This window comes from Pan troglodytes, chromosome 8 (genome assembly GCF_028858775.2).
Source record: "Pan troglodytes isolate AG18354 chromosome 8, NHGRI_mPanTro3-v2.0_pri, whole genome shotgun sequence".
Classification (NCBI taxonomy): Eukaryota; Metazoa; Chordata; class Mammalia; order Primates; family Hominidae; genus Pan; species Pan troglodytes.
This window is the reverse complement of record NC_072406.2, coordinates 90209451-90221917: the sequence shown is the minus strand read 5'-3', so window position 1 is coordinate 90221917 and position 12467 is coordinate 90209451. Positions and strand designations below refer to the sequence as shown.

Below are 12467 nucleotides of genomic sequence, written 5' to 3'. Positions count from 1 at the left end.
TTGCTCAGTCGCCAGGCTGGAGTGCAGTGATGCAATCTCAGCTCGCTGCAACCTCCACCTCCCAGGCTTAAGTGATTCTCCTGCCACAGCCTCCCGAGTAGCTGGGACTACAGGTGCCTGCCACCATGCCCGGCTAATTTTTGTGTTTTTAGTAGAGACGGGGTTTCACCATGTTGGCCAGGGTGGTCTCGAACTCCTGACCTCAAGTGATCTGCCCACCTCGGCCTCCCAAAGTGCTGGGATTACAGGCGTGAGCCACTATGCCCAGCCTGTTTTGTTTTTAAAGCTTTCTTGTTTTGATCCCTGAATGTATCTTCTCTGATCACTCTGAGAGAATATTATTCATAGTTTTATTATATTTGCTTCCTGAATTTTCTGTATCCTTTTACTTCCTTTTTCCTGTGCATTTGTGTCTTTTGTCTTTCATGTTAAAATCTTTCCTCAAATATCTGGTGGTCCTTCAGGAGTAAGGACTGAAACACTGATTGGAAATGGAGCTGACTGGTTGATGGACCTCTCAGTTTTTTTATATAAAAGGAATATACAGACTTTCCCTCAGTGCTCTTGTTTACAGTTATTTCATCTGCCTGGTATTCCCAGACCCAGAACCTCTCTGATTCCATTTCGCTGGGAGCGAACTCCCATCTCCTACAGGAATAAGGGCCTGGAGCCTTCCTTATACAGACTTTCCACTAGGTTTCCTTGTTTCCAGCACATTCATCATTTCCAGCATTTGCAGAACCTAATGATCTCATTTCTGAGCCTTTCCAGGCCCATTAGTCCTCTCATCTACAGATACTTGTAGGTCAGACCTTCCTATCCTGCTAAGCCAGAAGCCACTCATTCACTCTCTTTATTTCTACATACAGTATATTGTGGCTAGGATCAATGGTGGCACCTAGTTCCATCAAAGTTGGACAATACTTTTTTGTGTGTGTGGCACAGGGTCTTGCTCTGTTGCCCAGGCTGGAGCGCAGTGTTGTGATTATGGCTCATTGCAACCTCCACCTCCCAAGTAGCTGGGACTACTGGCATGTGCCACCATGCCCGGCTAATTTTTTAAGGTTTTTGTAGAGACGAGGCTGATCACAAACATCTGGGATCAAGCGAGCCTCCTGCCTCAGCCTTCCAAAGTGCTGGGATTATAGGCGTGAGCCACTGCACCCAGCCCTCAGGCCACCCTTTAGTGTTTAATGTCACTCTGCTTTAGGTAATAGTTGGAAACGGTATTGTGTTTCCCCACCAGATCGTAAGGTCTCTGAGAGAAGTCAGTTGAGTCTTAGTCATTTTGTGTAACTCCCTAATGACTGAGAAAGAAAGCCATTATTTAATTGAATTGTGATGAATTCTGTGAAGATATACACTTTTTTATACTTTAAACTATACATACATAGTTTATATATAGTACAAACTATATCTAGCAGGCATAAACTGTATTTAGTAGGTTTGCTGAGTCTCATTTATGGCCCTTTCTTCCTGCTCTACCAACTCTACAGCTAACCGTGGTTTCTCAATTGGGATCGGTGATGTCACACCTGGCCAAGGACTGCTGAAGGCCAAGTATGAGTTGCTGAATGCTGGCTACAAGAAATGTGATGAGTACATCGAAGCCCTGAACACGGGCAAGCTGCAGCAGCAGCCTGGCTGCACTGCTGAGGAGACCCTGGAGGTGAGCCCGGCCCTTTGGTTCAGGGTCGCCACTTGCCGTGTACAGTGGCTACGGTGGTGCTCTCTGGCGTTGTGCTGAGCCATGAAGAGAGGTAGCAAAGGAGTGGGCAAGTCAAGGCATTGGCGTCTGTCCTGTTGGGGCCCTGGGCTCACTGTGTATATCCTCGTCTGTCCTGTTGGGGCCCTGGGCTCACTGTGTGTGTCCTTGTTTGTTTCCTGAGGGTAGGGCCTTTCATCAGATCCTCATGTCCCTCCTAGCTTTCACATCCAGGTGGTGAAGACATAGCCATCTGTTCATTCGGCCACACGGGGCTGCTCTTGTTCTGGTGGCACACTCAGGTCCCTTCTGTAACTGGTACTCAAGTGCTCTTGCCTTTTCTATTTTCAGCATCCTTCAAGTAGAAACTGACACCACAGCTCTTTGGTTTTTGGGGGTTTGGTTTTTTTTGTTTTTATTTTTGTTTGAGACGGAGTCTCGCTTTTCATAGTTTTATGAAGCACTCCAGCCAGGCTGGAGTGCAGTGGTACGATCTTGGCTCACTGCAACGTCTGACTCCCTGGTTCAAGCGATTCTCCTGCCTCACCCTCCCAAGTAGCTGGGATTACAGGCACATGCCACCATGACCAGCTAATTTTTGTATTTTTAGTAGAGACAGGGTTTCACCATGTTGGCCAGCATGGTCTCGATCTCCTGACCTCGTGATCTGCCGGCCTCGGCCTCCCAAAGTGCTGGGATTACAGGTGTAAGCCACTACGCCCAGCCAGTTTTTTTGTTGTTGTTTTGTTTTAAGATGGAGTCTCACTTTGTCGCCCAGGCTGGAGTGCAGTGGTGCAATCTCATCTCACTGCAACCTCTACCTCCTGGGTGCAAGCAATTATCCCTGCCTCAACATCCTGAGTAGCTGGGATTACAGGCGCCCACCACCATGCCCAGCTAATTTTTTTTTTTTGCATTTTTAGTAGAGGCGGGGTTTTGCCATGTTGGCCAGCCTGGTCTCGAACTCCTGACCTCAGGTGATCCACCCACCTCAGCCTCCCAAAGTGCTGGAATTACAGGCATGAGCCACCGTGCCCAGCCTCACCACAGCTCTTTGAATGTATGGTCTTTGAAAGAGACTTGGATGCGGAAGAGGGAGAATTCATGTCTAATAGTCACATCCCCAGCCTGCTGCCCCTCATTTGAAACTATTTTAGCTAAGATCTCAACCAGCATGGGTCAGAATCAGAATCACCACCAGCCTGTGAGAACCTGAAACTCCCTCAGCAGTCTGAGTGCACCAGGCTTTCACCTGGCCGTCTTCTGCCTCACCGATAAACCCGTGGCACTGAGCTTTGACTCACCTGAGTGTGGAAGAAAGGCTCTTTAAGCATTGGGAAGTTTTCTAATGAAATACATTTTCTAAAGCAGGGAGAAACCAGAATTTTGTGAGGTATTTACCATTAGCTCATTCTTAATCTTACTTTCACTGAGTCTTAAAGAGAGAGAAAAGGATATCCCTCACTGGTACCTCCTAGAAAATTACTTGAGACCTCGGCAGCAGCAATTTTTCATGGAACCAGACTTGTAACTGATTCAGCATCCTAGTTTGTAAGTTGAGGAGTAACTGTGGATGAGCTCATGAGCCGGAATATTCTTGTGAAGTCACCTCATCACATGCCTAGCTTGCAGACATTCAGATGTGTGCTTGGCAAGAAAAAGTAGAAAGACAAATTTACAAATAGTACAGGCAATTCTCTTTTACATATCACATATTATCTTATATATTTGTATGGGGTGCATGTGTGTGTCCACACAGCTATTTATATACAGATATTTTGTTGTGTAGGGTAGTATACACAAAGCCATACATTCTACCTTATGGGCCATTTAAAGGATTCTTCAAGTTTTTATTACTGTCAATTTTAGGCCAGGCTTGGTGGCTTATGCCTATAATCAAGGCAGGAAGATCCCTTGAGGCCAGGAGTTCAAGTCCAACCTGGGCAATATAGCAAGACCCCATCTCTAAAAAAAAATTTTTTTTAATTAGCCAGGCCTGGTAGAGACATATACCTGTAGTCCTAGCTACTCAGGGGTCTGGGGCAGGAGGATCACTTGAGCCCGGGAGTTTGAGGCTGCAGTGAGCTGTGATTATGCCATTGTACACCAACCTCAGCAACAGAGTGAGATCCTGTCTCCAACAAAAACAAAAAAAAGATAAACTTTCTGCCTTATACACCAATTTTAGAACCTTGTAGAAGATGTACATGTTCATATAGCCAGGGCATTTTGCTCCTCTAAGGTTCTGAAACATTTATTGATCGGAAATCGGGCATCTTGCCTCAGTATTTTCAAATTTCTTTAAATGTTAGACTGAACATTTGTAATCCACAGAGACAATGAGGACAACCCACCAAGGATCTCCTTTTCTCCCACTAGGCACTGATCCTGAAGGAGCTGTCTGTGATCCGTGACCACGCTGGCAGTGCCTGCCTCCGGGAGCTGGACAAGAGCAACAGCCCCCTCACCATGGCTCTGTGCGGCTCCAAAGGTCTGCATGCCCCTCTCTCACCTGCTGGCAGTGTGTTCTCCGTACAGGCTGTTTGGCTCCAGAAAATGTGATAGTCACAGCTCCAAACAGACATTTCATTTATTTAAGGGATCTTTTTAAATCAGAGAGAGAGACTTAATTATTTGCATTTTGGGAAGTTTAACTGCTTTGAAGGAACTTGTTGGTAATGTGTGTGGATTCTGAGTTTGAGGGTGCTTTGAGCAAACGTGGTCTTTAAAAAAAAATGAGGCCAGATGCAGTGGCTCATGCCTGTAATCCCAGCACTTTGGGAGGCCGAGGCCGAGGCCGATTGATTGCTTGAGCCCAGGAGTTCGAAATCAGCCTGGGCAATATGCCAAAACCCCATCTCTACAAAAAATACAAAAAAAAAAAAAAATTAGCTGGGCGTGGTGGCTTGTGCCTGTCGTCCCAGCTAATCAGGAGGCTGAGGTGGGAGGATCACTTGAGCCCAGCAGGTCAGGCAGGTTGAAGAAGAAGAAAGCCAGGGATTTTTTAATGTACTTAATGATATGGCATAATTCTTCTATTTTGTAGATACCGAGGCCCTCAAAGCATTTGGTTTTATGATAATGCATTCAAATTCAAAACCTCTGTGCTTCTATTTCTGTACACTTTTTTTTTTAACAGGATAAAGTCCAGTCTCTTTAACTTTGCTGCCTTTTACCCCATTGCTCTCCTGCTTCCTACCCTCAGGACATAGCCCACACTTTTCCATTTCTCTGTCTTTGCTTCCTACTTTCCCACCCACTTTGGAATTCCTCCCCCTCTCCCTTTATGTCCAAATCATAATGTCCTCCAGGAGTCCAACCTGGACTTGCTGAAGCCTCCTTGAAGACTCACCTGTCACTTCCCCAGCCTTTCCTCCAACCCACACATGCTCCTGGCTCCTCTCGCCCTCGTTCCACCTTTCTTGGGTTCCTGACAGCTCCTTGTTGTCTTGATTGTATTTCTGTCTTCTACTGTTCCAGGACCATGACCTCATTGAGCATAAGGGCCTATTCCTGTTTTACCCTTCCGATCTGCATGCACTTCAATTAGTGTTATTTTGGTAAATGAATGTTACATTTCTGGTCCATGTCCCCAGGTTCCTTCATTAACATATCACAGATGATTGCCTGTGTGGGACAGCAGGCCATCAGTGGCTCTCGAGTGCCAGATGGCTTTGAAAACAGGTCCTTGCCTCATTTTGAAAAACACTCAAAGGTAAGCAGTAGCAGATCAGGTAGAACTGTGAAGATCTCTTAATCTACACTTTCCTCCGAGGAACACAGACCTATTCAGATCAAAGACCGTTGGCCAATTTCATGTGGAGTTTTATATATGTATTTTTTGCCATTTTATTAACATACACTTCAGGCCGGGCACAGTGTCTCATGCCTGAAATCCTAGCACTTTGGGAGGCCAAGGCAAGAGGATTGCTTGAGGCCAGGAGTTTGTCTGGCCAACATAGCGAGACCCCATCTCTACAAATAAATAAACTTTAAATACATATATACTTCATATGTAATTATTACAATTATACTTCATATGTAATTTACCCATGTAAGGCATACAGTTCAGTGACTGTTAATATATTCACAGAGCTGTGCAGCCATCACTACAATCTACTTTTAGAACATTTTCAGTGCCCAGAATGAAACCCTGTAGGCATTGACAATGCATGGTTATGTTTTGGAGGTGGGCAGGTCTGGCCCACAGGAAGGATATCTTGAAGGTGTCATTTCCCAGGGAATGGGCAGGCAGCCTCCATCCACAGGGTGTCCTCTGACGTCCTTGACTGCTTGCCTATTTTAAGGCGAGCATCCGGATCTTAGGTTTCCCTCTCTTGGGCCAGTTGCCTGCCACTGGCACCAGCACCAGCCCTGGCTGGACCCTCATTCTCCTTGTCCCTGGTATAAAGTATTTCTCCATAAGGAAAGGGCAAAAAAGCCTGCCATTTCGTGACAATATACTGGCCAGGTATTTATAGTCTCAAGGTGGGGCATTTTCTGATTTGAGTGGATTTCAGAATCGTGGGCCTTGAACTTTTTTTGTTTGATTTTTCTTTTTTCTACCTCTCTTTAGCTCCCAGCTGCCAAAGGCTTTGTGGCTAATAGCTTTTATTCCGGTTTGACACCAACTGAGTTTTTCTTCCACACAATGGCCGGCCGGGAAGGTCTAGTCGACACGGCTGTAAAGACAGCTGAAACGGGATACATGCAGGTAACCTGAAGAAATGTAGGCCATTAGCAACAGAGCAGGACAGAGCTCTGTGGGTTTTGACTATTGAGTGCACATTTTGCACATGAGCTGTAATTTATCTAGTCTTCGGTTAAATTTAAAAGGAAAAAATGTAGAAAGGTAGATGCCCTGGAAATGAACAACCAAAAAAAATGTAGTATGTTCCGAATCATCCTATGATGATCAAGACCAGGCCAGAGCCACGCATAGCAAAGCGCTGTTAGAGGAGAACATGGCTGGAAGTACATTGTGGGATATGTCATTCAACCTCACTAAGCCTCGCTTTACTCACACGTGACAATGAGGGTTATTGCAAGGCCTCTGCCTCTCTCTTTGCAACTATTTATGTAACTCATTATTAATATCATTCTAATTAACTCTAATGACCTATTCCAGTGCTTGCTGCGGGGCTTGGATGCTTAGAAGGAAAGCATTTCCTCAGAGAGTGTATAGCTCTGAGATAATAGACTCTGGGGCACAGGGCTAAACTAGAGGCTTCTCAGCGTTTGTGCTTCTCAAACTTTACCACAAAAGTACCCTAATGGCTGAGGAGTGAAAAATACGTCTTCTTGTGTTCTTCCATAAGACCACAGGCAAAAGATGTCTTTTCAATCCCAGTACTCTCCACTCAATAATTTAACTGTATTTTTTAAATTTTATTATTATTATACTTTTAAGTTTAGGGTACATGTGCACAACGTGCAGGTTTGTTATATATGTATACATGTGCCATGTTGGTGTGCTGTACCCATTAACTCATTTAGCATTAGGTATATCTCCTAATGCTATCCCTCCCCGCTCCCCCTACCCCACAACAGTCCCCGGTGTGTGATGTTCCCCTTCCTGTGTCCATGTGTTCTCATTATTCAATTTCCACCTATGAGTGAGAACATGCGGCATTTGGTTTTTTGTCCTTGGGATAGTTTGCTGAGAATGATGGTTTCCAGTTTCATCCGTGTCCCTACAAAGAACGTGAACTCATCATTTTTTATGGCTGCATAGTATTCCATGGTGTATATGTGCCACATTTTCTTAATCCAGTCTATCATTGTTGGACACTTAGGTTGGTTCCAAGTCTTTGCTATTGTGAATAGTGCCACTATAAACATACATGTGCATGTGTCTTTATAGCAGCATGATTTATAATCCTTTGGGTATATACCCAGTAATGGGATTGCTGCGTCAAATGGTATTTCTAGTTCTAGATCCCTGAGGAATCGCCACACTGACTTCCACAATGGTTGAACTAGTTTACAGTCCCACCAACAGTGTAAAAGTGTTCCTATTTCTCCACATCCTCTCCAGCTCCTGTTGTTTCCTGACTTTTTAATGATCGCCATTCTAACTGGTGTGAGATGGTATCTCATTGTAGTTTTGATTTCCGTTTCTCTGATGGCCAGTGATGATGAGCATTGTTTCATGTGTCTTTTGGCTGCATAAATGTCTTCTTTTGAGAAGTGTCTGTTCATATCCTTCACCCACTTTTTGATGGGGTTTGTTTTTTTCTTGTAAATTTGTTTGAGTTCATTGTAGATTCTGGATGTTAGCCCTTTGTCAGATGAGTAGGTTGCAAAAATTTTCTCCCATTCTGTAGGTTGCCTGTTCACTCTGATGGTAGTTTATTTTGCTGTGCAGAAGCTCTTTAGTTTAATTAGATCCCATTTGTCAATTTTGGCTTTTGTTGCCATTGCTTTTGATGTTTTAGACATGAAGTCCTTGCCCATGCCTATATCCTGAATGCTATTGCCTAGGTTTTCTTCTACGGTTTTTATGGTTTTAGGTCTAACATTTAAGCCTTTAATCCATCTTGAATTAATTTTTGTATAAGGTGTAAGGAAGGGATCCAGTTTCAGCTTTCTACATATGGCTACCCAGTTTTCCCAGCACCATTTATTAAATAGGGAATCCTTTCCCCATTGCTTGTTTTTCTCAGGTTTGTCAAAGATCAGATAGTTGTAGATATGCAGCATTATTTCTGAGGGCTCTGTTCTGTTCCATTGGTCTATATCTCTGTTTTGGTACCAGTACCATGCTGTTTTGGTTACTGTAGCCTTGTGGTATAGTTTGAAGTCAGGTAGCATGATGCCTCCAGGTTTGTTCCTTTGGCTTAGGATTGACTTGGTGATGTGGGCTCTTTTTTGGTTCCATATGAACTTTAAAGTAGTTTTTTCCAATTCTGTGAAGAAAGACATTGGTAGCTTGATGGGGATGGCATTGAATCTATAAATTACCTTGGGCAGTATGGCCATTTTCACGATATTGATTCTTCCTACCCATGAGCATGGAATGTTCTCCATTTGTTTGTATCCTCTTTTATTTCATTGAGCAGTGGTTTTTAGTTCTCCTTGAAGAGGTCCTTCACATCCCTTGTAAGTTGGATTCCTAGGTATTTTATTCTCTTTGAAGCAATTGTGAATGGGAGTTCACTCATGATTTGGCTCTCTGTCTGTTATTGGTGTATAAGAATGCTTGTGATTTTTGCACATTGATTTTGTATCCTGAGACTTTGCTGAAGTTGCTTATCAGCTTGAGGAGATTTTGGGCTGAAATGATTGGGTTTTCTAGATATACAATCATGTCATCTGCAAACAGGGACAATTTGACTTCCTCTTTTCCTAATTGAATGCCCTTTATTTCCTTCTCCTGCTTGATTGCCCTGGCCAGAACTTCCAACACTATGTTGAATAGGAGTGGTAAGAGAGGGCATCCCTGTCTTGTGCCCGTTTTCAAAGGGAATGCTTCCAGTTTTTGCCCATTCAATATGATATTGGCTGTGGGTTTGTCATAGATAGCTCTTATTATTTTGAGATACATCCCATCAATACCTAATTTATTGAGAGTTTTTAGCATGAAGGTTGTTGAATTTTGTCAAAGGCCTTTTCTGCATCTATTGAGATAATCATGTGGTTTTTGTCTTTGGTTCTGTTTATATGCTGGATTACATTTATTGATTTGTGTATGTGGAACCAGCCTTGCATCCCAGGGATGAAGCCGACTTGATCATGGTGGATAAGCTTTTTGATGTGCTGCTGGATTCGGTTTGCCAGTATTTTATTGAGGATTTTTGCATCGATGTTCATCAAGGATATTGGTCTAAAATTCTCTTTTTTGGTCATGTCTCTGCCAGGCTTTGGTATCAGGATGATGCTGGCCTCATAAAATGAGTTAGGGAGGATTCCCTCTTTTTCTATTGATTGGAATAGTTTCAGAAGGAATGGTACCAGCTCCTCTTTTTACCTCTGGTAGAATTCGGCTGTGAATCCATCTGGTCCTGGACTTTTTTTGGTTGGTAAGCTATTAATTATTGCCTCAATTTCAGAGCCTGTTGTTGGTCTATTCAGAGATTCAACTTCTTCCTGGTTTAGTCTTGGGAGGATGTATGTGTTGAGGAATTTATCCATTTCTTCTAGATTTTCTAGTTTATTTGCATAGAGGTGTTTATAGTATTCTCTGATGGTAGTTTGTATTTCTGTGGGATCGTTGGTGATACCCCCTTTATCATTTTTTATTGCGTCTATTTCATTCTTCTCTCTTTTCTTTATTAGTCTTGCTGGCGGTCTGTCAATTTTGTTGATCTTTTCAAAAAACCAGCTCCTGGATTCATTAATTTTTTGAAGGGTTTTTTGTGTCTCTATTTCCTTCAGTTCTGCTCTGATCTTAGTTATTTCTTGCCTTCTGCTAGCTTTTGAATGTGTTTGCTCTTGCTTTTCTAGTTCTTTTAATTGTGATGTTAGGGTGTCAATTTTAGATCTTTTCTGCTTTCTCTTGTGGGCATTTAGTGCTATAAATTTCCCTCTACACACTGCTTTGAATGTGTCCCAGAGATTCTGGTATGTTGTGTCTTTGTTCTCGTTGATTTCAAAGAACATCTTTATTTCTGCCTTCATTTCATTATTTACCCAGTAGTCATTCAGGAGCAGGTTGTTCAGTTTCCATGTAGTTGAGCAGTTTTGAGTGAGTTTCTTAGTCCTGAGTTCTAGTTTGATTGCACTGTGGTCTGAGAGACAGTTTGTTATAATTTCTGTTCTTTTACATTTGCTAAGGAGTGCTTTACTTCCAACTATGTGGTCAGTTTTGGAATAGGTGTGGTGTGGTGCTGAAAAGAATGCATATTCTGTTGATTTGGGGTGGAGAATTCTGTAGATGTCTATTAGGTCCGCTTGGTGCAGAGCTGAGTTCAATTCCTGGATATCCTTGTTAACTTTCTGTCTCGTTGATCTGTCTAATGTTGACAGTGGGGTGTTAAAGTCTCCCATTATTATTGTGTGGGAGTCTAAGTCTCTTTGTAGGTCACTCAGGACTTGCTATATGAATCAGGGTGCTCCTGTATTGGGTGCATATATATTTAGGACAGTTAGCTCTTCTTGTTGAATTGATCCCTTTACCATTATGTAATGGCCTTCTTTGTCTCTTTTGATCTTTGTTGGTTTAGAGTCTGTTTTATCTGAGACTAAGATTGCAACCCCTGCCTTTTTTTGTTTTCCATTTGCTTAGTAGATCTTCCTCCATCCCTTTATTTTGAGCCTATGTGTGTCTCTGCACTTGAGATGCGTTTCCTGAATACAGCACACTGATGGGTCTTGACTCTTTATCCAATTTGCCAGTCTGTGTCTTTTAATTGGAGCATTTAGCCCATTTACATTTAAAGTTAATATTTTATGTGTGAATTTGATCCTGTCATTATGATGTTAGCTGGTTATTTTGCTCGTTAGTCGATGCAGTTTCTTCCTAGCCTTGATGGTCTTTACAATTTGGCATGTTTTTGCAGTGGCTGGTACCGGTTGTTCCTTTCCATGTTTAGTGCTTCCTTCAGGAGCTCTTTTAGGGCAGGCCTGGTGGTGACAAAATCTCTCAGCATTTGCTTGTCTGTAAAGTATTTTATTTCTCCTTCACTTATGAAGCTTAGTTTGGCTGGATATGAAATTCTGTTTTGAAAATTCTTTTCTTTAAGAATGTTGAATATTGGTCCCTACTCTCTTCTGGCTTGTAGAGTTTCTGCCGAGAGATCCGCTGTTAGTCTGATGGGCTTCCCTTTGTGAGTAACTCGACCTTTCTCTCTGGCTGCCCTTAACATTTTTTCCTTCATTTCAACTTCGGTGAATCTGACAATTATGTGTCTTGGAGTTGCTCTTCTCGAGGAGTATCTTTGTGGTGTTCTCTGTATTTCCTGAATTTGAATGTTGGCCTGCCTTGCTAGATTGGGGAAGTTCTCCTGGATAATATCCTGCAGAGTGTTTTCCATCTTGGTTCCATTCTCCCCGTCACTTTCAGGTACACCAATCAGACGTAGATTTGGTCTTTTCACATAGTCCCATATTTCTTGGAGGCTTTGTTCATTTCTTTTTATTCTTTTTTCTCTAAACTTCTCTTCTGGCTTCATTTCATTCATTTCGTCTTCCATCACTGATACCCTTTCTTCCAGTTGATCGCATTGGCTACTGAGGCTTTGCTTTTTTTTTTTTTTAAGTAATGTTTTTAACTACTTAAAACACCAGATAAAGTCAACACTACAAGTTGCTGGGCCATGAACTTGCTGTGGCTTTGTGTCTTCTCTCTCCCTACTATGGAAGCGTGGCCCTTTGCAAGCTGGAAAACCAGGGTAGATAAACCAGAGATGTGAATGAGTGGGCCAGAACAAACACTGTGATTAGTGTGACAGTGGACACCTATTTCCAAGTCAGTAGATGCCTATTTCCATCATCTCTCCTGTAGCTCGTGTATCATTGTCTGATACCTTTAATCGTCTTTTTTTTGTGTGTCATCCGTGGAATACAATTAATCATCTTTCAATGGGAAATTGCCCTTCAGTGTGGGAGCATGCTGCTTTTGTCAGAAACCCAATAGACTGTGAAATACTTTTACCACTCTTGTCATAATGTGTGTTTTGACTTAATTTTTTTGTCTTTACTTTTTGAATTAGAGAGTATGACTTTGCCAGAGCAGTGTGTTAATGTAAACCAAATTAGTTCTGGCATAAGGGATTTTTTGTTTTGAAGTTGCCTAGAGGAAGATTTCCTTCTCTTTAATTCA

The 12467-nt window shown here is 42.6% G+C and overlaps 1 protein-coding gene across 1 annotated transcript in view; it reads left to right on the top strand.

Moving 5' to 3' along the window:
* Positions 1-12467, top strand: part of POLR3A (RNA polymerase III subunit A) — a 57128-nt gene that overhangs the window by 27318 nt on the left and 17343 nt on the right. The window contains exons 18-21 of the mRNA XM_016918721.4: positions 1497-1669; positions 4085-4196; positions 5302-5420; positions 6282-6419. Of these exons, the coding sequence (XP_016774210.1) occupies positions 1497-1669; positions 4085-4196; positions 5302-5420; positions 6282-6419 (542 nt within the window). The remainder of the gene's footprint in view (positions 1-1496; positions 1670-4084; positions 4197-5301; positions 5421-6281; positions 6420-12467) is intronic.